We start from the raw sequence: 26,551 nt of genomic DNA on the forward strand, positions 1-26,551 counted from the left end.
GTACATTTTATACATCCTTAATGATTATTAGGACAAATATGCAATATGTCATAAGCGAAGCATCTCCGAAGTCCTAAAATGTAAGTATGTCCATATTTAGCAATCTTTATTCAAAATGTTAAATATTTGATGGTATTTCTTTTCTAGGGGCGATTTATCTTATTAGGGTGGTAGTACCCTCAACTAAAATAGTTATAAAACTTCCAAGGACCTATGAGAAGCTACACTGTAAGGGGGAACCATATCGGCTCAGTGGTTAGCGAGATCCTTCGTTACAAACAGATAGACACACACACACACAGACACAGATCCTGTTACTTTATTATAAGGATTCAAATATTTGGTTTAGAAATAGATATAGCATATATACGTTGATATTATGACAGGGAAAAAATTTTCGTCAATTTAGGTTGCTCAAATAGTCTCATTTATTGGTCAGTTCGTTTATCTAGTAGGAGGAGATATGATGGGGAAAAGGGGGTAGATTAAAAGGTATTGTTATTTTAGCCAGCTGCGAGTTTCACCTTATTTGATAACATGAAAAAGCGTAACTTTACAAAGTGTAAAAAATCAGCCATGTGACGTCATAAAAATGAGGAATTATCCATCTCTTTTTTAGAGGTTTTCTTTCCCACTTCTCCTCCCACCTCCCTTATTTTTATGACGTCACATGGCTGATTTTTCAGACACTTTGTAAAGTTACATGATAATCTGGTGTAACATCCAAGTATTAATAAATCCATTGTTAATTTAAATTTGTCTTAGATATGGCTTTATACACAAGTACAGACTCAATGGTTAATATATTAAGTTCAGGTAAGGTTTGCTTTTAGATAAGGGAATGCCCGTTCAGGCCTAAGCTGCGTCATATCTTAAGATATTAAATGATTGCTCCCACTGCAGCTATGTCAGGTGCGCGACATAAATAGCTAGAGTGGTTTGAATACCTTAGTCAATTAACGCCATAATTTTCTCAAACAAAGGTCGTGAAATCAAAGGGTTACGAGGTAGGGGAATATTGGGTTTCAGGCTTGAGCTTCGTCATAGCTAATGATATTAAAAGATTGTTCCCACTGCTGCTATGTCAGGCGTGTTACATTAATCCGAAATCTGGATGTAAAAGCAACATTTTCACACAGACCAAGAAATTATCGAACACAGTAAAAGTGTCGGACTGATTATGACGTAAAAAAAAAATTTGCCAATGAGAGGCCATTATTGACCAATGATAAAATGTATAGTGGCCTCTAATTGGCTAATTTTTTTTACGTCATAATCAGTCTGACACTTTTACTGTGTTCAAATTATCGAATAAAAAAAAAGTTTTCGAAATTTTTTTTAAATATTAGCTTTGCGGTTCTTATTTGTCTGCATTATTTAACTCTATCGACTACGGCCAAGGGGCAGAGAGGGACTAGAAAAATAGCTTAAAACCATCCACAGACTTAAATATGAAAATAAACTAGCCTATAACCATAACAGGACCTATGTAAAGTTTACCTAAATTATAAAACACAAAAGGTTTAGCAGTTAATGAGATCTTCAGCTGCAGACAAAATACCTTACTACTTTTAATACTAGGATGATTACAGTTTAACCCTAGAATGTTTAAAACAGTAAAAATATAAAAAAAATATAACGTGCGTTGTTTTTTTTTAGATTTCAATTGTGTAATAAACTTAATAAACTTTGCTGTAATAGACATTGTCATCCTTGTTTTCTGTTGTAACTTTACAAAGCGTCTCAAAAATCAGCCATGTGACGTCATAAAAATGAGGTTAGATGAGCGGAGAAGTGAGAAAGAAAACCCCTAAAAAAGAGATGGATAATCCCGCATCTTTATGACGTCACATGGCTGATTTTTTAGACAAGTTACTTTTCTGGTTTTTTTTTAGATTTTGAAATTCCAGATTTCTATGCAAGGATACGCAAATGTGACAGGTGATTATTATGGCTTCCAAACCGATTAATATCCGCTGGATTAGAACCGGTTCTCAGTTGAATAATATCCGTGGAAAACTGTCTATTATACTTTGCAATAAATAATCTAGTTTTTTTTATCTGTCTAAGTAGTATGCTGTCTTTCTGTCTGTCAGTCTCACGGAGAAATTTTATTTACTTTATTATTCTCTCTGTAATTATTGAAGTGTATACATATCAATAATGTATTATCTATTACTAGCGGCTACGCCCCTAGAGGCATCTAGTGGCACTTTAAATGTTTTTTTTGTTCAAGTTTCTACGATGCCTACCTTTGTTGCGTTCGAGTCTCTCAAATATTTATTTTTTTCGATTTTATTGTGATTTCTCTTGGTAGGGTGGTGGTGCCCTCCCCCAAAATAGTTATAAACTTTCCCGGTTCCTACCCTGTTAGCGAGAGCCTGATCGGTTTAGCGGTAAGCGAGATCCTTCGGTACAAACAGACAAACAGATAGACAGAAAAACAGACATCCTGTTACTTTATTATAAGGAAACCTACGGATGTTTTCATTCTTTTCATTTTTAAAAGCGAGGCTTTTATTTAATTATGGTCTGCCCGTCCATCTTACCCTAACAGATAGCTCTCATAATTCATTAAGGTATGTCAGAATTGTCCTATCGATTTTAAACTTTTCATGATGATTCTTGAAACGGGAATAGTTTAAATAGATTAGCTATAATTTTTGGTTGTTGTCATCCTTGTTTATTTAAAGTTTATTGTTTATTCAACCTATTTTTATGTTAATTTGATTTATTAGGAAAAAGTAAAAAAATATTTTGGGGGGGACCGAATTTTTTTTTTTTTTTTTTTTTTTTTTTTGGGGGGGGGGTGGGGGGTAGTCGAACTCCCCTTTTTTATTTAAATTTTTTTTTCATTTTTTTGGGGGGGGTGTATTTTTCATTTTTTGGGGGTTGGGGGTGTATTATAGATATGTTTAACTTTTACGATGTACTATTTCAAATGCGTGTCTGCTTGATTTGTTGTGCAATGAACTATGAAATAATCGCTATATTATTACTTGGATGTTACACCAGATTTTCATGTTCTCTAATAAAGTAAAACTCACAGCTGACTAAAATATCTATCCAATCGACCCCTTTCCCCAACCCCTTCTACTGGATGAATGAACGATGTCCATGTTAGCAACCTGAATTGGCAACAAATTTTCCACTGTGAATATATCCACTTATATCCTATTTCCATTAACATTTGTGCTTTTTGTACAATGAAGTCTGTCTTATATTGTTAGTACTATTTATTTATTAGCAACTGTATAATTATTGTATGTCCATCAAATAATTAGAGTCTGTCTCTATGTCCGTATCGGATAGCTATTATCGTTTATTTAGGCATGTAAAAATTGTCCTGCCAATTTCAAACTTGACATGATGATCCCTGTATCATCTACAGGGTGTCCCTCGTAAACTGGTTTTTTTGAAACACTTATTACTCCCTTAATATTTGAGCTATCTTAGTAAAATAAAAAGTATTTGGCAGCATACTACTGACCATTTTATGGGGTAATGATGAAAAATCCACAAAATAAACAGGAAAAAATCTACGAGGTATTACATAAGAGGTTAATTTTATTGAATTTAGACTAACCCTCAAGAAAATATTTGCTTTTTGAACTTTAGGATTAGTTAGGGTCCAATCGGCTGGTCGCTCAGACTTTCTAAGCACAAAAATAGAACAGACTTGACATAGCATACCAGAAATTCCCAATATTCAAGAATCTGAAGTGTAATATAAGTGAACAATATGTAAAAATAGGCATAATATTGATCTTTTTTGTTAATTTTTCATGTGATCTCGCTTCAAATGCACACAATAACCTGAAATATACCAGATTTTTTAATTATACTACAATGCTAGTTCTATAATGTCTAAAGTAAGTCTTTGTGATCCACCGTTTGACCACCAGCTCCTTTTAAAGTTAACTAAGGCATATGTTTCTTGTGGATTAGTCTTATATTCACTAAAATCAGCCTGTTATGTATTACCTTGTAGATTTTTTTCTGTTAACTTTGCGGATTTTTCATCACTATATCATTAAATGGTCAGTAGTAGGCTGCCAAATACTTTTTATTTTACTAAGATAGCTCAAATATTAAGGGAGTAAGGGAGTGTTTCAAAAAAACCAGTTTACGAGGGACACCCTGTAGGTACAACTTTTTTGGCTTTTTAAAACACAATTCTTTATACGATATAATCATCTCATTCACTTTATATTTTGAATATACTTAAAGGAAAAGTAGTTCAATATTAAGCATTGAGTTTTCAAGTAATATTTTCATCTTTATCCTAGGGATATTGGATATAATTTTATAAACGAACCATCTCTAAATAATCTTAATTGAGTAATTCAATACTAATCATCCAGTTTTCTAGTAATATTTGCATATTTTTAGATAATGTTGAATATCAAAAAAGATGTCATTAATTATCTCTTAATGTTCGTTTGTCTTTTTATGTCTTGTCTGATTAATTTCTTAGGCTTCGCTTTTGTGGATGTTGTCATATTTGTTTACACAACAGACTTTACAGTACTACTAGCGGCTACGCCCCCTAGAATCCTCTAGGGGCACTTAAGTTAGGAAGGGGGAAAAATATTTTTAGGGGGGAGGAGGGTGAAGACACCCTCCCCAAAAATAGTTTAAAACCTTCCCAGGAACTATGAGAAGCTTCATTGTAAAGGATAACAATATCGGTCGGTTCAACGGTTAGCGAGATCCTTCGGGACAGACAAAAAACGCTTACTTCTTTATAAAATAGGACTAACAGCTTCGCCCCTAGCCTCTAGGGGCTTTGCCCCAAGAGGTGATAAAAAAATTAAGGCGAAATTCGTAAAAAGACCAAGGAAATCTTCAATAACAAAAAAAGGACCAAGGAAATCTTCAAAAAAAAAAAAAAAACAATGGGGGGGGTTTTTTTTTTTTTTTGGGGGGGGGGGGGTTGGGGGTGTCCCACCCCCCAAAAAATAGCTTAAAACCACCACAGGACCAGTAGGTATGATCCCTCAAGAGTAGAATCCGATCAGTTCAGTGGTTACCGAGATCTTAAGGGACAGACGGACGGACAGACAGACATCATTCTACTTTGTATTATTGATTATACATGGACGAACTATAAGAAATGATAATTATAAGGGAGGGAAGGGACATTGGACTGTAAAATGCACAACCAAAGTGTTAAAAAAGACGATTTCCATTTCGATGCCTTTAAAAGTTTGGGTATATTTATGAAATTTTGATTAGATGGTTCAAATTTTATCAGTGTCCAAACTTTTCAAGTAACAATAATGATTTACAGAAGGGCTAATTTTGTTTAGCATCATTGGTGATGTATATCAATTTATCGTCCTTCGTCTTATCCCTTTAGGTCCCTGCTAATTATTAGTAGCTTAAAATTTTCAGTATGGCTTCGAAACCGATTGATATCCCCTGAATTAGAACCGATTCTCAGCCATACCGAAAAAACATGTGTAGCATTGTATTACAGGCAATTTTCCACGAATATTAAAATAAAAATCATAAAATGAAAACCACATTTATTAGCCCAGGACTATTGAACCTTAAAGGTAACAAAACTAGTTTAATATCATTTTAATATCCGCGGAAAGATGTCTATGATACATTGCATTGTGATAAATTAAAAGTTGTTATTTATTTGGTATCTAGAACTAGATTGACAGGCAAATACAAGAATTTTAGCTGGATAATTTGTGTTAAGAGTACCAACGAGGTGAGTAATCCCCAATGGTGATACACAGAATTACCCCTTCTATAGATTACTATTAAGTGTTGAAACGTTTAGACACTTAACTTTTATAACCAACAAATCAAAATCAATAATAGTCCCCAAAGTTGCTGAGCCAACTAATAATAAAAGGTTATTATAAAACTTTGGGGACTAGTGTAATAAACAGTCCAATGTCCCAATGGATAGTGCAAACGAACATTAATACTTGTAGAGTCTCCGAACTTATAAAGAGGAATTTTGATAAATAAGTATAAACAAAATTTATTGCAAAATTGTTTAAATACAAAATGTTGTATAAGGATAGAATAACATTTTTTAGGACTTGATTAAAAAGATCTAATGACCTGAATTATAGAATTTTTTTGAAACGTAATAATTAATAATGAAACTTAATTAATATTACTTGTAGTCTCATAATTAATTTGTTTTAATTTTAGTTTATGAGTAATTCTATTGGTGAATATGAAAGTAAGTTTTCTATCTATCTATCTATCTATCTATCTATCTATCTATCTATCTATCTATCTATCTATCTATCTATCTATCTATCTATCTATCTATCTATCTATCTATCTATCTATCTATCTATCTATCTATCTATCTATCTATCTATCTATCTATCTATCTATCTATCTATCTATCTATCTATCTATCTATCTATCTATCTATCTATCTATCTATCTATCTATCTATCTATCTATCTATCTATCTATCTATCTATCTATCTATCTATCTATCTATCTATCTATCCATCTTTCTATCTACCTATCTATCTATCTATCTATCTATCTATCTATCTATCTATCTATCTATCCATCTTTCTATCTATCTATCTATCTATCTATCTATCTATCTATCTATCTATCCATCTTTCTATCTATCTATCTATCTATCTATCCTTCTATCTATCTATCTATCCATCTTTCTATCTATCTAGAAGAAGACACAGCCTATTCTTTATATGAAGTACTGCTGGTCTATCCTAAAGCTACTATCTATCTATCTATCTATCTATCTATCTATCTATCTATCTATCTATCTATCTATCTATCTATCTATCTATCTATCTATCTATCTATCTATCTATCTATCTATCTATCTATCTATCTATCTATCTATCTATCTATCTATCTATCTATCTATCTATCTATCTATCTATCTATCTATCTATCTATCTATCTATCTATCTATCTATCTATCTATCTATCTATCTATCTATCTATCTATCTATCTATCTATCTATCTATCTATCTATCTATCTATCTATCTATCTATCTATCTATCTATCTATCTATCTATCTATCTATCTATCTATCTATCTATCTATCTATCTATCTATCTATCTATCTATCTATCTATCTATCTATCTATCTATCTATCTATCTATCTATCTATCTATCTATCTATCTATCTATCTATCTATCTATCTATCTATCTATCTATCTATCTATCCATCTTTCTATCTATCTAGCCTGGGTAGAAGAAGACACAGCCTATTCTTTATGTGAAGTACTGCTGGTCTATCCTAAAGCTACTATCTGTCTATCTATCTATCTATCTATCTATCTATATATATATAGCCTGGTTAGAGGAAGACTCAGCCAATTCTGTTTATGAAGCGCTGCTAGTCTTTCCTGAAGCTACTATCTATCTATCTATCTATCTATCTATCTATCTATCTATCTATCTATCAATCTATCTATCTATCTATCTATATATCTTTCTATCTATCTATCTATCTATCTATCTTTCTATATAGCCTGGTTAGAAGATGACTCCGCCTATTCTGTCCACGAAGCGCTGCTAGTCTATCCTGAAGCTGCCTTCCTAGGTAAGAAAAACAAGGTACATACCAGGGATCTTAGGGGATAAGACATTGAACAGTAAATTTATGAACATTCCAAATGATATTAGACGAAATTCTCTTTTTGTAGATTAAAAATTTATATATATTTATATATTTTAGATATAGAAGTAATCTAGGCTACTATACTCTAATAGCTGCCTATTTAGGACACATATCTTATTAATAGACAAATATTTATACATTCTAGATATTGGAAGTAATCTAGGCTACTATACTCTAATAGCTACCTTTCTAGGACACATATCTTGTTAATAGATAAATATTTATATATTTTAGATATAGGAAGCAATCTAGGCTACTACACTCTAATAGCTACCTATCTCGGCTACTATACTCTTATAGCTTCCAATCTAGGACACTTATCTTATTAATAGATATATATTTACATATTCTAGATATTGGAAATAATCTAGGCTACTATACTCTAATAGCTACCTATCTAGGCTACTATACTCTAATAGCTACCTATCTAGGACACTTATCTTATTAATAGATAAATATTTATATATTCTAGATATTGGAAGTAATCTAGGCTACTATACTCTAATAGCTACCTATCTAGGCTACTACACTCTAATAGCTACCTATCTAGGCTACTACACTCTAATAGCTACCTATCTAGGCTACTACACTCTAATAGCTACCTATCTAGGCTACTACACTCTAATAGCTACCTATCTAGGCTACTACACTCTAATAGCTACCTATCTAGGCTACTACACTCTAATAGCTACCTATCTAGGCTACTACACTCTAATAGCTACCTATCTAGGCTACTACACTCTAATAGCTACCTATCTAGGCTACTACACTCTAATAGCTACCTATCTAGGCTACTATACTCTAATAGCTACCTATCTAGGCTACTACACTCTAATAGCTACCTATCTAGGCTACTATACTCTAATAGCTACCTATCTCGGCTACTACACTCTAATAGCTACCAATCTAGGACACTTATCTTATTAATAGATAAATATCTATATATTCTAGACATTGGAAGTAATCTAGGCTACTATACTCTAATGGCTGCCTATCTAGGCTACTATACTCTAATAGCTACCTTTCTAGGACACATATCTTGTTAATAGATAAATATTTATATATTTTAGATATAGGAAGCAATCTAGGCTACTACACTCTAATAGCTACCTATCTCGGCTACTATACTCTTATAGCTTCCAATCTAGGACACTTATCTTATTAATAGATATATATTTACATATTCTAGATATTGGAAATAATCTAGGCTACTATACTCTAATAGCTACCTATCTAGGCTACTATACTCTAATAGCTACCTATCTAGGACACTTATCTTATTAATAGATAAATATTTATATATTCTAGATATTGGAAGTAATCTAGGCTACTATACTCTAATAGCTACCTATCTAGGCTACTACACTCTAATAGCTACCTATCTAGGCTACTACACTCTAATAGCTACCTATCTAGGCTACTACACTCTAATAGCTACCTATCTAGGCTACTACACTCTAATAGCTACCTATCTAGGCTACTACACTCTAATAGCTACCTATCTAGGCTACTACACTCTAATAGCTACCTATCTAGGCTACTACACTTTAATAGCTACCTATCTAGGCTACTACACTCTAATAGCTACCTATCTAGGCTACTACACTCTAATAGCTACCTATCTAGGCTACTATACTCTAATAGCTACCTATCTAGGCTACTACACTCTAATAGCTACCTATCTAGGCTACTATACTCTAATAGCTACCTATCTCGGCTACTACACTCTAATAGCTACCAATCTAGGACACTTATCTTATTAATAGATAAATATCTATATATTCTAGACATTGGAAGTAATCTAGGCTACTATACTCTAATGGCTGCCTATCTAGGACACAGGTTAGGCTTTTTTTGCACTGGTTACCTCTAGCAAAAGTTTTTTTTTGTTACTGCAATCCTAAAGGCATCTAGGATCACATTAAAGTGAAAGGGGGTGGGGGTGTTTGAACCAATAGAAGGAATTAGGATTTAATACTTTAAAAGTCCATAAAGTTATGAAGCCAACAAATAAAAGAACGTGTTTATAAAACATTTATAACTGTCTAATGTACCCTTTTTTTATAATATTAATACAATTTTTGTGCAGGACATATGCTGTTGATCCGGTATTAGAAAATCTAGCTTATATCAGGTATACCAACTTTTACTAAAACACATAATTTAGAGTTTAACAGTTGCCTTTATACGGTTACTTTTAGTTAAGGCTATTAATCAAGATCTGGCAAAAAATATACAAAGGTTGAAATTAATAGGACAATTCTAACATTCATAAATTACCTTTAGGAGAAAAAAGCAATAAATTAAAAAAATATAATAAATATTGGATGGGGAAATGTTTTCAGAAAAAATATAAATCTGGTAAGCCGAGCGTTCTCGGCCCACGGGGTAACGAGTTCGGATTCAACGAGCCCTAGCCTTTAAGTATTCTACCAAACAAACAAGCAGGATTCAATCATACAGAAATTATATATTTAAACTGAATAATATTTACAAGTTATGTTTACTATATATATACAACAAAATATAACAATGGTTAGGTTTGAAGGGGGTGTGGGGCGCTAGGGCTTAGCGCCCGACGGTAGACAGGCTGTGGGGGCAGCGGTGGTAAAAGGGGAGGCAGCGCCTCCCGATTATATAAGCGCGTGAGGGACTCGTGATAGTTGCATGTTCAAGTCCCCTCCCCACATTTAGGCAGGCTAGTTTGACCGCTGGGTGCGGGGTCAACAGCGGTCATGAGATGGATAGTGATATAATAGGATTAGTGCGGGGGGTTTGTTATCATAAGTCACAGCGAAGCAACTCTGTAAACGGCCTGTCTGTCTGGGTGTCGTATTACCACATAAACACTAATTTACATTTTACTACAATTAACAGGAAAAGTGGGGAACTTGGTGGATTCAAAGAGAATATTACTTTGATAAATAATGCGGTCAGGTATTTTAAATTTTATTATTTACTTAAACCAACAAATTTTACATTTTTTTTCAAGTAGAATTAGTTTGGTTCCGAAATTTCAGCTGTGATTTATTTATTTTCAAGACATTAAATGTTATATTTTACTTTGACCTGTCTCATCAAAGGATCTTAATGGAGAAGGTATTTTAGATAAATTGATGTACATTAAAAATAATGATAAACAAAATTACCCCCTCTATAGATTAAATTTTGGGTATAGTCTATTTCGTGGCGTTTCATCGTATTTAGGGTTAGAACACCCACGCGGAGGCTAGAACAAGGAGAAAAGCTACCGTGAAAATACGAAGAAAGAGTTGTCACGCAAGTTTGGGCAACAATTTTTAAAATAACCAATCTTGACTTAAGTAAAGTCCCCAAAGTTTATAGGCCAACAAAGTTAAATTTTTATTCCTTATAAAATTCATTTTTTTAAGCGAAGCTTTTCTATTATTAGGGTCCGTCCGTCCGAGATAGATAGCTTTTATTCGTTAATTTAGGCAGGTTAGAATTGTCCTACTCCTATCGATTTTAAACCTTGCATGATGATTCCTGTAGTAGTTAGGTACAATTTAGAAAGCGTAGCAAATCTATAATCAATACCAGAATGTCCGTACGTCTATTTGAAACATGTCAATTTTTTACTATTCTGACAACAAATTTTTGTATGGTAAAATTATCCGATTCTTCTGATTTTTTGAAAACTGATTCCTATTCCAACAAGGTACAATTTTATAAGCGATGCATCTCTATAAACAAGTCCCAAAAATGTAAGAATGTCCTTAAACAGTATCATCTATTTATGCAGTTTTGCAACAAATTTACCTACAATATTGTTTGTACTGATGCATTTAATATTCTGCTAATTCAGTTCTGACACTATACAAGTGTTAATGTCCGTTTGTCTTACCGGTTCAGTGCTTTGCTTTTATGGATGTTGTCATCCTTGTTTTATTTGATTTAGTGATGCAAGTTCTTGGGTGATACCTTATAATCAAGATGAGCTAAATGAAGGTAATGGATAACTTTCAGGATTTTTTAAGGGATAAGAAAATGGAAGGTATAAACTTAAATACAGTCTAGATGATTATAAAATAATTACCCCCTTCTGTAGGCTTAAATGGATGATTGAATAAGTTGGACATTTGAGTACCAGTAAAATTTTCTCTTAAATGTCACCTACTAAGTAAAAGTAACAGGATGTCTGTGTGTATGACTGTACTTATATCCGCTATAATCTTAGACACGGCTGGACCGATTGTGCCACAGTTTTCAGGGAAGCTTGAATAAGCTATTTAAAGGGGATTTATGACACTCCAACTAGAAGAAAACTTCTCATCCCCCCCCCCCCCCCCCCAAGAACAGATGAGGGTAGGTAATCTCCGACTAAAAATGTTTCCTATGAAATCTAGAATTTAGGAAACTCTTTTTTAATGTAAAATATGAGAATTTTTTTCATAATAAATTTTTATTGCTTGCAGGCATGGTTACTATGTTAACAAACGAAGAATATATCAAATTACCAGAAGAAAAGGTATGTTTTTAGAAGCGAGTCTACTCTATAACTCAATTTATCCGTCTGTCAGTCAATGGGGGAAAAATATGGATTTTTGTAAGAAGATTATCATAATTCATCCAGTTTACAACTTACATGGTCTGTCGTTCTGCCGGTTTTTACCTGAAGACAATGGCTGATAAATTGATGTACATCCCTAATTACCCCGTCTGTAGATTACAATTAGTAGTTGAAACGTTTGGACACTCAACTTAATCAACCGACTAATCAAAATTCATTAAGGGTCCCCCAAGGTTGTTAAGCCAACGAATAAGAAAACATTATTATAAAACTTTGGGCTCTAGTGTAATATTTGAACAATGTTCCTTCCCTTACGTTGACATAAACACAGTTTTATTGTAACTTTATACATTAAATTAGGCAGTTAAACTCACAGTCTTATGTTTTTTGACAAAAAAAAAGTTCTTTTTAAAAGTCAAGCTTTTCTATAATTAGTAGTAGTTAGGTACGACTTAGAAAGCTTAGCAACTCTATAATCATTACAAAAATGTCCGTACGTCCATTTTAAACACGTTGATTTTTTTTTACTTTTTTAACAACAAATTTTCAAGGGTTCTATTTATCCGTTTGATCTGATTTTTGGTATATTAATTCCTGGGACAACAAAGTATAATGTTATAAGTGAAGCAGCTCTATAATCAAGTCCTAAAAATGTAAGTATGTCCATAAACATTATCCTGTATCAAGCAGTTTTTGAACAAATTTACTTACAATTTTGGTTCGACTCTTATACATTTATTTTCTGATTATTCAGTTCTGACACAATACAAGTGTTAATGTCCGTTTGTTCTACCATTTCAGCGCTTCGCTTTTATGGATGTTGTCATCCTTGTTTTTTTTATAGAAAAAACAAACCCTAACTACAATAAGAGCAGTCACACTGAACCAGCTACTGGACAAAATCAAGGAAAGTATTTCTTGTACAATCCAGGGAACTGAGGGGATAAGACAATGGTCAATACATTGAAGTAAAACCCCACTGATGATACACAAAATTACCTCTACTGTATATTACAATTAGTGGTTGAAACGTTTAAACACATTAAACAAAGCAATCAAAATTTAATAAAAATTCCCCAAAGCTATTTAGTCAACGAATAGGAAAACATTAGTATAAAACTTTGGGGACTAGTGTAATAAATTTCTTCTTTTTAACTAAATAACTAAAAACAAGGATGACAACATCCATAAAAGCGAAGCAATGAAACGGTAGGACAAACGGACATTAACACTTGTTTCAGAACAGAATAATCCGAATATAAATGTATAAGAGTCGAAGCAAAATTGTAAGTAAATTTGTTGTTAAAAAAAGTAGAAAAATCAACATGTTTAAAATGAACGTACGGACATTCTGGTAATGATCATACAGTTGCTACGCTGTCTAAATCGTACCTAACTACTACAGAAATCATCATGCAAAGTTTGAAATCGATAGGACAATTCTAACATGCCTAAATTAACCAAAAAAGCTATCCGTAACAGACGTACGGACAGACGGACCGACCCTAATTATAGAAAAGCTTCACTTTTAAAATATAAATATGCGGGTAATACCCTTCGTCCCTCTCTTTGGTAAATCCACTAGTCCGTATACTAAAGTAACAGGATGTTTGTCTGTGTGTCTGTACCGAGGGATCTCGCTAACCGCTGAACCGATCGGGTTCTCCTTAACAGGGTAGCTTCTCATAGGTCCCGGGAAGGTTTATAACTGTTTTCTTGGGGGATGGGACACCCCCAACCCCTCCAATAATGAAAAATACCCCCCCCCCCCAAAAAAAAATTTTTTTTTACTTTTTCTTTTAAATTTTAAATAAGAAATTGGGTTATCAAATTCGACTCTCCCCTCCTCAAGTGCCTCTAGAGGCCTCTAGGTGGCGTAGCCGCTAGTAATTGAAAAAGTATAAGAAAGCTGTCTATTTCTAGGAAGAAACTGTCATTATAAAAATAGACATAGAGGGTTATGAATGTAAGGTAAGTGTTAGATTATTTCATTTCTAGTCTGCGACAATTGACATAGAATATACATAGATATTATGACAGGGAAAAAATGGTCGTCAATTTAGGTTAATAACATGGATATTATTTATTGGTTAGTTCGTTCATCCAATTGGAGGAGAATGGGTAGATTGATATATTAGCCAGTTACAAGTTTCACTTCAATAGAGTTTTTGATAATCTGGTGTAAGTGTCTTAAAAATCAGCCATGTGACGTCAAAAAAATAAGGGAGATGAGTGGAGAAGTGAAAATAAAACCCCCTAAAGAAATGATGGATAACCCCCCATTTTTATGACGTCACATGGCTGATTTTTGAGACACTTTGTCCCGGTATCAATGAAAAGTAGAAATAGAATTGGGGGAGGTTCTATGGTTCACTTGTCAATTAAAGGAATATTACCATATTATTTGTTGTTAATCATCTTCATAGATAAAAAAAAGTCTAAAAAAGAATAAACTTATAAATTGATATTATTATTACTTAGATTATTTTTATTTTCATTTAGGTTTTGAACAACTACCTTCTATCCAAAAATAAGGTTCCTTTTTTGTTATTATCATAAATGATTTTGATATTAAGGAAGCTTATTATCCTAATCTATAATACAAAGTAGAATGATGTCTGTCCGTCTGTCCGTCCGTCTATTCGTCCGTTTGTCTGAAGCTTAATATCTCGGTAACCACTGAACTAATTGGATTCTACTCTTCAAGGTATATACCTATTGGTCCTGTGGTGGTTTTAAGCTATTTTTTGGCGGGTGGGACACCCTCAACCACCACAAAAATGAAAATTTCCCCCCCCCCAAAATAAAAAAGATTTGAAAATTTTTTTTCAATTTTTTTTTTACGTTTTATACATATTTATATTTTTTATATATTTTTTTCTACTTTTTTCTAGTTTTTTATACGTTTTTTATACTTTTTATATTTTCAATTTTTTTTTCTTTTTAAATTTCTTTTCTTCTTTTAAACTTTGTTTTATCAAATTAAAAAGATTGTGAAACCTTCCTTCTCCTGCGAAGCCCCAAAAAAGCTAATGGCAAAGAATTTTTTAAAAACATTAAAAAAGAAAAAAAATTCGAAGGTTTTAAAAAATATAAATCAATATAAATAAATATAAAAAGTTATAAAGAGTTATAAAAAGTTATAAAATGTTATAAAATACAGAAAACATTTAATTTTTTTAATTTTCCCATGAACCTTTAGGAAAAAAGCCCCTAGAAGCTAGGGGCGAAGCCGCTAGATAATTATATAGTAGTAAAGTGTTTTTGATTGTCCATTAGTATCTCGCTTACCGTTAACCAATTGAGTTCTAAAAATTGGGGAAACTTCACAATGGTCTTAAACAAATTTGGTCATATTATTAAGCTTAAGCTGTGCATAATATTACCCAAGGAATATTTTTTTGAGCCATCCTTTATAATACATTTAAAAAATCAAATTTATTATACTTAGGCTGTACTTATCAGGGAAGCATTTTAGGTGGTTGTCTTAAAGAGCCTAACCATGAATTTGAAATAAATTGAAAATTAGGGGGATGAGGACGTTCGTTTGTTTGTTTATTTCTTTAGGTTGGGTTAGGTTAAGTTGGGTACTCGGAATTCCAGCTGGGTTAGGGCCTCCCGCAGGGTATTAGGGTTTCATTGCTAAACAGGCATTTTGAAAGAAAGCACCACATTTGATTTCAATTTTCTAGGATCATTTTGTGCCCTACATTATAATGGAATGGAAATGGATAAAAATTAATGTTAATGGATGGTGCCCTCAGCCTCACATTTTAGCAGAGGTATCTATCTATCTACCTATCTAGCTATCTATCTATCTACCTATATTATAATGGAATGGAAATAAATAAAAATTAATGTTAATGGATGGTGCCCTCAGCCTCACATTTTAGCAGAGGTAATATCTATCTATCTATGTATCTACCTATCTATCTATCTATCTACCTATATTATAATGGAATGGAAATAAATAAAAATGAATGTTAATGGTTGGTGCCCTCAACCTCACATTTTAGCAGAGGTATCTATATATCTATCTATCTATCTATCTATCTATCTACCTATATTATAATAAAATGGAAATGGATAAAAATGAATGTTAATGGATGGTGTCCTCAACCTCACATTTTAGCAGAGGTAATATCTATCTATCTATGTATCTACCTATCTATCTATCTATCTACCTATATTATAATGGAATGAAAATGGATAAAAATTAATGTTAATGGTTGGTGCCCTCAGCCCCATATACTAGCAGAGGTATCTGTCTATCTATCTATCTATCTATCTATCTACCTATCTATCTATCTATCTACCTATCTATCTATCTACCTATCTATCTATCTATCTACCTATATTATAATGGAATGGAAATAAATAAAAATTAATGTTAATGGATGGTGCCCTCAGCCCCATATTTTAGCAGAGGTATTATCTATCTATCTATGTATCTACCTATCTATCTATCTATCTACCTATATTATAATGGAATGGAAATAAATAAAAATTAATGTTAATGGATGGTGCCCTCAGCCCCATATTTTAGCAGAGGTATTATCTATCTATCTATCTATGTATCTATCTATCTACCTATATTATAATGGATGGTGTCCTCAACCTCACATTTTAGCAGAGGTATCTATCTATCTATCTATCTATCTATCTATCTATCTACCTATATTATAATAAAATGAAAATGGATAAAAATTAATGTTAATGGTTGGTGTCCTCAACCTCACATTTTAGCAGAGGTATCTATCTATCTATAAATCTATCCATATTCTACCTCTCTATCTATCTATTATAAAAATTAATGTTAATGGATGGTGCCCTCAGCCCCATATACTAGCAGAGGTATCTGTCTATCTATCTATCTATCTATCTATCTACCTATCTATCTATCTATCTACCTATCTATCTATCTACCTATCTATCTATCTATCTACCTATATTATAATGGAATGGAAATGGATAAAAATTAATGTTAATGGATGGTGCCCTCAGCATATCTATGTATCTACTCGCTATCTATCTATTTATCTATCAATCCATCTATCTAACTATCTAGCTATCCATCTAAATATCCATTTATCTAAATATCTCTATCTGTCAATCAAGAACTATAAGACTTAATAAAGAATCAATTTTTAATCTCAATTTATATCTATCTATCTATTTATCTATCCATCTATCAATCTATACATATATATTTAGAACTTTAGAAATGCTGGTTATATCCCATATGATGAAGGGGAAATAAAACAAGCTATTAAGAATCCTTATATCTATCTATCTATACATCAATGTATCTATCTATCCATCTATCAATCTATATTTATCTATTTAGAACTTTAGAAATGCTGGTTATATCCCATATGATGAAGGGGAAATAAAACAAGCTATTAAGAATCCTTATATCTATCTATCTATACATCAATGTATCTATCTATCCATCTATCAATCTATATTTATATATTTAGAACTTTAGAAATGCTGGTTATATCCCATATGATGAAGGGGAAATAAAAGAAGCTATTAAGAATCCTTTAACAAAGTAGGAAAATTAAATTTTTTTGTAAGCATTAATAATACATTTTTTGAATTACTTTTACACCTATATAACTTGCTTTTGTTAACTTAAGAACATAATCATAAATTTATCAATACAAACATAAATCAAAAAACTAGATACATTTTATGAATAATTTTTTATTAGGTTAGATAATCAAGACACAGTGGTCTGGATTCATCAGAGAGCTAGACAAAAATTTGAACAATTTCATTATTAAATTTTTAGTTTTTTGTGATTACTTTAATTTTATGGTACTACGTCAAACACTAGATACGTCAAACAGTAGATGCGACAAACGCTAGACAGACAAACAGTAGATGCGTCAAACGCTAGACAGACAAACAATAGATGCGTCAAACACTAGACTACGACAAACAGTAGAATTTTTAATTTCGCGACAAACAGTAGAATTTTTAAAGTGCGACAAACACTAAAAGCGACATAAGCTAGAATTTAAACTTAAAAAAATATTCATAGATTTTTTTGTTTATAAATCAATGCAGTGATCTAAAGGGATAAGATAATGGCCAAAAAATCTATGTACATCCCCTACAGCGTAAAATTAGTGGTTGAACCTTTTGAACACTCAACTTATTAAACCAACCAATCAAAATTCATTAAAGTACCAAAAGTTGCATAGCCAATGAGTAAGAAAACTTTCTTATAAAACTTTCACCCCCCCCCCCCCTACACCATTTTTAGTAGCGAAGCTACTCTATAATTCACAATGTCCGTCCGTCCGTCTGTCCGTCCGTCTGTCCGTCCGTCTGTCCGTCTGTCCGTCCGTCCGTAATTAATGAATTGGGGGAAACGTGATTTTCTCAGCTCCTATAAAAGATAGAGAGCTGAAATTTTTTGACATCATTTCCATCATTAAGGAGCACAATTAACTATAAAACATCAATGGTGGTCGGACTGCTTTTTAGCAGGTTTTAGGCTATTTTTTATATTTTCCAAATTTTCCCCATATCTTTGGTGTTTATGGTCCGATTTTCAAAATTTTTTCAGTTAAAGATATCAAAATTATATTTCCCGTCATTTGAAGAAAACAACAATGACGGTCAGACTGCCTTTTTGCAGGTTTTTGGCTATTTTTATACTTTTCACATTTTTCTCCATATCTTTGGTGTTTATGGTCCATTTTTCGAAATTTTTTCAGTTAAAGATATCAAAATTAAATTTCCTGTCGTTTAAAGAAAACAACAATGACAGTCAGACTGCCTTTTTGCAGGTTTTTGGCTATTTTTTTATATTTTTCACATTTTTACCCATATCTTTGGTGTTTATGGTCCAATTTTCATAAATTTTTCAGTTAAAGATATTAAAATTAAATTTCTGGCGTTTTATGAAAAGAAACAATGGCGGCCAAACTGCCTTTTAGCAGGTTTTTGGCTATTTTTATATGTTGATATATTTCCCCATATCTTTGGCATTTTTGGTCCAATATTAAAACTTTTTTGCATTAACAGTTTCAAATATTTTTTCCCATTGTTATGTGCATCTAGTATGTAATTTACTTTAACCATCTTCATCATACAAAATAAAACAAGGTTTCATGTTTATTTTCTCCAATAAATCTATTATTGATTTTAAATCTACTTCTACGTATTCCCATCCACAATTTTTGTGCTTCGCTACTTATGGATGTTGTCATCCTTGTTTATTTTAGTATTTTTTTAAAATAATTTTTTTTTTGGGAGGGGGAGTTTTTTTTCTAGGGGCGAAATATCTTGGGGGGGGGGGTGGGGCGGTGGCAACCTCCCTCAAAATATTTTTAAACTTACCCAGGACCTATGAGAAGCTACCCTGTTAAGGAGAACCCGATCGGTTCAGCGGTTAGCGAGATCCTTCGGTACAGACAAACAAACATCCTTTTACTTAATTATAAGAATTAATTCTAGCGTTTGTCGTATCTATTGTTTGTCGCCTTTAGAAAAAATCTAGTGTTTGTCATATTCTAGTGTTTGTCGCATTCTAGCGTTTGTCGTATCTAGCGTATGTCGTGTCTAGGGTTTGTCTGTCTACTGTTTGTCTGTCTAGCGTTTGTTGCATCTACTGTTTGACGTATCTAGGGTTTGACGTAGTACCAATTTTATATCTTTTTATGTATATATATTTTTTTATATATAAATTATAACAAATAACTTATATAACAAAGATTTTTGCAGCTATCACAAGAAAATAAACTGGAAAATCTAAGTTTGAGTAACAACAAAATAAAACAAGCTTTTTAAAATATGTAGTTATAGGTTTATATTAAGTTGAAAAGTATATCACCAATAACTTACTGATGTGTAAGATAATTTAATTTATTTCAAAATTAAGGGGTGCCATTGTGCAGTTGTTCAGCTCTAAAATATTTTTAAAAAGATTAATGCTATAAAACATTGTAACCAGGACAAAAAATCTAAATCTCTACGTTACCAAGCAGTCATCATCAGGAGTAGTAAAAATTTAGATATCATATAGGAGAAGTTAATCTACTAAAAAATTAAGAAGGTATTTTGCTAATACATATTGTATAAAATAAAATATCTTTTTTTTTCATTTTGCATAATTTTTTTTAGTTTTTTTGCTTATTTTGCAAATTATTATAAAAACTTAAATATTTAAATAGTATACCTGTTTTTAATTAATTCTATTTAACTTCACTCCCTCTTTTGGCTCCTAAAATGGTTTGTCATAAATTTTAATTCACGTAGACCTTTTTTGTTTATTAATTGCAATTATAGCTATTTATTTTAACAAAGTAATACAAAAAAAATAAAATATGGTGACAATAAATAATAATTTTCAGAACTTTTGATTAAAAAAACTTACCATTAGTTTCAAGTAGCTTTGCCAATTTTAGCTGACGTTTTGAAAGAGCTAAATCCAAAACTGTTTTACCTAGGTCATTATATAGTTAGAGAACAAAAGAATGTTGTTTTAATGTAAATATAAGAAAATTTGTGCTTTCACTCAAACCTATTTTTAATTGAATAAAACATCTATTTAAAAAAAAGCAAGTGTGGTATTTTACCTAGATGGTAAAGATGAAAAAAGTTTTGCATTCAATTTATAACTAACCTTCATTGTTCTTATCATTCACATTAACTTTATAATCAATTAGTATTTGAACAAGTTCTACAAATCCATCATAATATATGTGCATAAGACAGGTGAGACCTAGAAGAAAAAAAACAGGTGATATTTATATAGATGACTATCTTTTCAAGTTATCTTTTATTACTCAAACAAAGTATCAGCTAGATTTAACTTTTTACTTGCCCTGCAGTTACCTTTATATATAAATAATATCAAAAGTACCTCAATATTTGATTTCAAATATAAAAAATAAGAATGTAAGATAAGAATGTAACTATTATTTAATTGCATATCCTTATAATAAAGTAACAGGATGTATGTTTGTTTGTTTATTTGTACCAAAGAATCTTGCTAACCGCTGAAATGATTGGGCTCTCCTTAACAGGGTAGCTTCTCATAGGTCCCAGGAAGGTTTATACCTATTTTGGTGGATGGTACCACCACCTTCCCAAGATATATCACAAAATATTTAAATTTATTTCATTATTCTCGATTTTACGTAGAGAGTTCAATGCAACATAAACATATTTGAAATAAAAAATTTAAATTTAAAGTGCCACTATAGGCCTCTACCAAAATATACAAATGTACAAATATAAGCTAACAATATTATTGATCAACTGACCATCATTATCCTTTGCATTAACATTTGCTCCATAATCTATCAGTAATTTAACTACATCACTGTGTCTCACTGTTAATGCATAGATCAGACTGGTATCACCTAGGAATACATAACTAATGAACTTTAATAAATAGAAATAATATAAGGCAAGGATGAAAACATTTACATGGGATGTAGGAAAGAATGTTAAAGAAAGATGGAAAGATAGACAAAGTGAGATATTTTAAGAAATTTTAAAACTAATAGAATTTCAGAATTATATCCTATTCATAATCCATATAAATTTTGATGAGCTCCAAATGGATTTCCTATTCTAGCCCTAGTTTCCTAAAGTGTACAGCAGATAACCCAATTATTGCAGACCCTATTTTCAGCGACTCCGGAAATTTGTGAAAACAAAGCGATTTATACATTATACATTCAAAATTTTAATGTTTAAAATTTTAATTTTTTTTTTGGAAGTTTTAAGCTTTTTTAGCTAATAGCAAATTTCGAGATAGGACGCGGACGCTAGGTACACTTTCAGAAACTAAATTGGAGTTCATCTAAATTTCTCTTTTCTTTATGTAGCAAACTGATAAATGATATTACTAACCCCATATATCAGCAGCATTAGCATCAGCTCTATTTTTCAGTAGTACTTCCGCAACTCCTTTGTAGCCTGCTTTTGCTGCATATATAAGACTAGTAGTTCCTAAATTTTAATTTATTAGAAAATCTTTTTATCTGTTAAACAATTAAGTTAAGTTAATTTATTGTACAAAAACTTACCATTTACATCTTTAGCCTCAGTATCAGCTTTATATTCTAATAATTTCTTTACAACTTCTAGGTGTCCATTTTCTGAGGCAAACATAAGACTGGTCTTTTCTATAGTAAAGAAAATATGTGTTGATTAAATACCATTTTCCTAGGGGCCAACAAACCAGGAATGGTGACTATTTTTTTTATTTTTGAACATAAATTATGGACTAATAATACAATGTAATAGATATCATGAAATTAATTCTTACTATCATTGCTATCTTCCACACCATTGACATCAGCCCCTTGAGAAAGTAAATTCTCCACTTTTGTAATATCACCACTTTTAGATGCTGTTATTAAATCTAAACATAACAAATAAAAAATAAGCCTAGACAAATAAAACTTTCTTTATCAGAAAAGATGGTTCTAAAACAATCATTAGCAATAAATTTTATTGATGAAATATACATAGATATTAATTTTATTTCAAAAACATAATTTTATTTGAAAATAACTAGGGTTTAAAACAGTCAAATTAAAGAATCTTTACCGTTAAAATCAATTGAGTTTGTGTCAGCAGTAGGCAAGGAAGATATATCCGCCAAACAAGAGCTAAATATTATTTATTCATATTTTAACTTTAAATATGATATGTAGATTTATTTTATCTTTAAAACCATAGATAACTAATATTTAATTGATATACCTAGGACAGTATCCCCATTCTTTCTCACCAGTTACATGATTTCTCTTAAAAGTAAAGTTAAACATTATTACATTATATTTTAAAAAGTACTAAGTGGGGAACTAGTAACTAAAATAAAAAATTAATTGATATAAAAAAACCATGCAAATAAACATCCTATATTGCTTACAGAATCCCCCCCTCCAATAAAAAATAAATTAATGAGGAGGGAGGGAAATGGTATTGTCTATAAGATGGAAAGTAATCATATCAGTTTTTTAGTTTTGGCTGTGATTGGGCAGTGTTGGAGCTATCTGCAAAGGTTATGAATAGAGAGATTTTGGCAGGATATAAATCAAGAATTTTTCTGGGTACATATCAACCTTCGACTCCTTTTCTTTTCATATAATGCTTCAAAAATTCACTGATACACAACAAAATTATTCAAAAATACATACATTTTCATCAGTAAGAGTAGAGCACCAAGGCTTATTGTCCTCTGTATATTTAGTTGCACATGAAGTAAACAACTACAATTAACATCATAGTTACTTGCAATGAGTTTTAGTTTATTTTATAAAGAATTAAGTTTTGTTAAAATCTGTATATACAGTAAAATCTTGAAAACAGCTAATCAAATTGTTTCTATTTTTTAAAAAGAATTTTGTAATTATCTTGGTATGGGTTTTAGCTATTTTAGGAGGAAATCCCAAACTGAAATAAATTCACATTTACTATATAAAATGGAAAACTTCTCTAAACTTCATGTGAAGCTTTTTACAATGAGATTTCAAGATTATCTTTACCTCTCCTTTATATCTAAAAGGAAAAACACATCTTTTACTATTACTAGCAATACAGGTTTGGGTTCCAAAATTACTACTGGTATCCTAAAAATATTAATTCCTTTATAAGTATCATAGTTTTGAGGCAGTATTATGAATATAGTGTTTGAGTGACAATAAATAAGCAAATTGAAGCTAAAATCTTATATATGTAGATTGAAAGTATTGTTCTCTAAATTTACTTTTTTCAAGGAAACTTCCTCTTTATTAATAAACTTAAGATCAAAAGTCTTACCACTTTATTTATTATTTTTCTTATGAACATGAGATTTTCTTCTTCTCCAATGTTTGTATAAACACCCGGCTTTCCACCTTAAAGTAAATCATATTAGGGGAATTCTAAAGTCTTTCAGTATTTAATGGCATATAGATAAAGGACTATGAATTCTAGAGGTTGTTATCATTGTCGGATATCCTAACCACTAAAATGAACATGAGATATAAGTTTTTATTTTAATTGTCATTGATCCATTTGCAATATAAGAGAAAACCTCTACCAGCTACATGAAATCTTACTTTTTCTTTAAAAAATAAGTTTTAAATTTCAAGATATAAATATCTAATATATTTGCCTTTCTTTCCACACTCTTCTTCTCCAAATGAAATAATTCCAACTACCATTTCTCTTCCATTTAGTTTGGATTGAGTCAGTCCTCCTCCACTGAAATAAATGTATATTCTATAGGAAAAATTTCTATAAAGTGGTATAATGTCAATGCATCACGATGTAAGTTACTTTCTTTTACATATTGAACATAATTACTTTGATAAATTGTTTAAACTTTAATTTCTAAGTTTAGCTTGAAACTGTTCTAGTTTCTAAAATACATTTCCTTTTATTTTCTTCATAAATCAATAGATTATTAAACTGTGCTAAATTAGGATGGTAAAATTAATTATTGGCATAGATATACTTAAAATGTTGTGAAACGCTTGCAAAGCAATATTTTTGTGTTTATTTAGATGCTTTTAATTTATAAAAAAAAATTGTATTCAGTATTTACCTATCTCCATTGCAGCTGTCTGCTACTCTTAGGTCTTCAGCTTGAGCTAAATAATCGTTTATTATGAATTATCATCACTGGTACTAATTTGAAGAATTTAGTACAAAGAAGAAAATAAAAAAAATCAGGTACATTATTTGTTAAGGCAAGGGCATTTTAACCCAAACAGTTTAAAACCTTTATGTTTTAAAGGGAGTGTGAACGTAAAAATTTCTCATCTGATTATCAAATCTTAACATTTACTAAGCACATTTCACTACACTGATCAACCAAAAATGTCCTATTCACAAAAATATCCAGAAATAATGCCTTGATTTTATGGTATTTTGAGAGGGAAAAAGGAAAAAACAGGGAAAATCTGAACGTTTTTGTTTCCTATAATGTTTGTAGGGATATTTAACTTGTCATATATAGTTGAAACAACTTACTTACTGTTAAGGATTTATTTTATGCTATAAAATTGCCAATTCGTTTTTTTATAACGTAGTAATTAGGTAATAAAGACATATTTTAAATTCGTATTATTGACAAAAAAATTCCTCACTGTCTATAAAGGGTTGAATCTCATAGGTCATATAAAATAATAATATCCTTTTTTATTGTGTTGAACAATAAATAACCCACTTTGGAGAATTAGTTTACACTTTTATCAGACTGTTTATAAAGAAATATTGCGTCTTTATTATTTACAAAATTGTAATTAAAGGTGGGCGAGAGATGGGCCATTTAAAGTTAATTGGATACTAATAAAAAACCTGTTTCTGGCTTTGTTATTGTATTTGGTTTTCAATAAAAAAATATTGCTTATTTTATCAATTTCTAAGTAACTATACATTGGATTAAAGCAAGGATTATGTTAAAAGTCAGCTTAACTGTTAGGAAAAATCTAGAACTATGTGAAAAAGTTTAATTTTAGCTATAATGGGAGAAAAAAGCAATTTAATGCACATTTTATATAATACGGAAAATTTCTTCCTTTCCCCGTACCTTATAAAAATCGTCGGAAAAAGCCGTTTTTTAAGCAAACAAAAGCGCGTTTTGCTCTATCTGTGAGATATTATGAATGAGATAATGTTAAGATTTGATATTAAGATGAGAAAAATTTACGTTCACAGTCCCTTTAAGAAGCATCCCTTGATCCAGTGGATACTAATATCTGTTGGTAGAGACACACACAATGATATCTTTTTTAAATAGAATTATCTGTTTTAAAAAATTAAATTTATTTTTTAAAAACAGTTGCATAAATTTTTACCCAAAGTTTGTTTTGAGGCATTAAGTGACACAAATATCCAAAATTATAAATGTAGAAGAGAGTTATTAAACCAGTTATTGGTAACACCATATTAAATACAAACCTGTATCCATAGTTGGGGCAGATTTGCCAAAAGCACAAATTTGATTTCCACTGATAAATACATGAAATTAAATTTGTAGCTCATTACAATAATAATATTCATACATACTAACAGAAAAACATACAAAAATTATAATACAAACCATTACCCATTAAACAGCAAAGCTCATTATTACCTTGTTTTCCAAGTATCTCTACAGTTTTGTTGTTGACGAATAGAAATCTCTGCTCTCTGCAGAAGAACTGGAAAACTTTTAAAACCATCACTGAATATAAATGTATGTTTTTATTCAAAAAATAATCAGATCATAAAAAGACAGAAAAGCAGATATTAAGTCAATTATATAATATAAAAATTATTATTGAATAATATAACCTAGAGTCAATAATTGCACCAAAGCCAGACACTTCAGAATCACTTCCAACTTGTTAAAAATCACAGTTCA

The 26,551-nt window shown here is 31.1% G+C and overlaps 2 protein-coding genes and 1 long non-coding RNA gene across 3 annotated transcripts; 2 read left to right on the plus strand and 1 right to left on the minus strand.

Annotated features, from left to right (window-relative positions):
• The first annotated feature begins 1,772 nt into the window (after positions 1-1,772).
• LOC145315581 (uncharacterized) lies at positions 1,773-13,929 on the plus strand. The gene is made up of 10 exons (XM_080155560.1): positions 1,773-1,777; positions 5,662-5,725; positions 6,181-6,211; positions 7,503-7,574; positions 9,440-9,494; positions 9,742-9,786; positions 10,530-10,589; positions 11,572-11,621; positions 12,089-12,141; positions 13,028-13,929. The coding sequence occupies exons 1-10, from the start codon at positions 1,773-1,775 to the stop codon at positions 13,148-13,150; spliced, it is 558 nt and encodes a 185-aa protein (XP_080011686.1). The 3' UTR covers positions 13,151-13,929.
• A 133-nt stretch (positions 13,930-14,062) lies between these two features.
• On the plus strand, positions 14,063-17,462 carry LOC145317920 (uncharacterized). The gene is made up of 4 exons (XR_013879160.1): positions 14,063-14,154; positions 14,686-14,718; positions 15,876-15,965; positions 17,398-17,462. It is a non-coding gene; the product is annotated as an uncharacterized LOC145317920 (long non-coding RNA).
• A 2,047-nt stretch (positions 17,463-19,509) lies between these two features.
• Positions 19,510-26,526, minus strand: LOC145318395 (uncharacterized). The gene is made up of 18 exons (XM_080159688.1): positions 26,482-26,526; positions 26,282-26,371; positions 26,107-26,156; positions 24,749-24,794; positions 24,317-24,405; positions 23,980-24,056; positions 23,706-23,789; positions 23,358-23,429; positions 22,921-22,964; positions 22,765-22,826; positions 22,481-22,576; positions 22,239-22,337; positions 22,063-22,161; positions 21,468-21,566; positions 20,825-20,923; positions 20,576-20,644; positions 20,378-20,422; positions 19,510-20,106 (listed from the first exon to the last, which is right to left on the minus strand). The coding sequence occupies exons 3-17, from the start codon at positions 26,114-26,116 to the stop codon at positions 20,394-20,396; spliced, it is 1,074 nt and encodes a 357-aa protein (XP_080015814.1). The 5' UTR covers positions 26,117-26,156; positions 26,282-26,371; positions 26,482-26,526; the 3' UTR covers positions 19,510-20,106; positions 20,378-20,393.
• Between the last annotated feature and the right edge of the window lie 25 nt (positions 26,527-26,551).

Source organism: Acartia tonsa, chromosome 4 (genome assembly GCF_053477335.1).
Source record: "Acartia tonsa isolate MP-2025a chromosome 4, ASM5347733v1, whole genome shotgun sequence".
In the NCBI taxonomy this organism is placed as follows: domain Eukaryota; kingdom Metazoa; phylum Arthropoda; class Copepoda; order Calanoida; family Acartiidae; genus Acartia; species Acartia tonsa.

Excerpts from the sequence above, each read along its gene's own strand:
- LOC145315581 (XM_080155560.1), top strand. Across the intron at positions 10,590-11,571 it reads TTGATAAATAATGCGGTCAG|TGATGCAAGTTCTTGGGTGA; the intron begins GTATTTTAAATT and ends TATTTGATTTAG. Across the intron at positions 12,142-13,027 it reads TCAAATTACCAGAAGAAAAG|AAAAAACAAACCCTAACTAC; the intron begins GTATGTTTTTAG and ends TTTTTTTTATAG.
- LOC145318395 (XM_080159688.1), bottom strand. Across the intron at positions 24,057-24,316 it reads AGAAGAGTGTGGAAAGAAAG|GTGGAAAGCCGGGTGTTTAT; the intron begins GCAAATATATTA and ends ATTTACTTTAAG. Across the intron at positions 23,430-23,705 it reads CTTTTAGATATAAAGGAGAG|TTGTTTACTTCATGTGCAAC; the intron begins GTAAAGATAATC and ends TGTTAATTGTAG.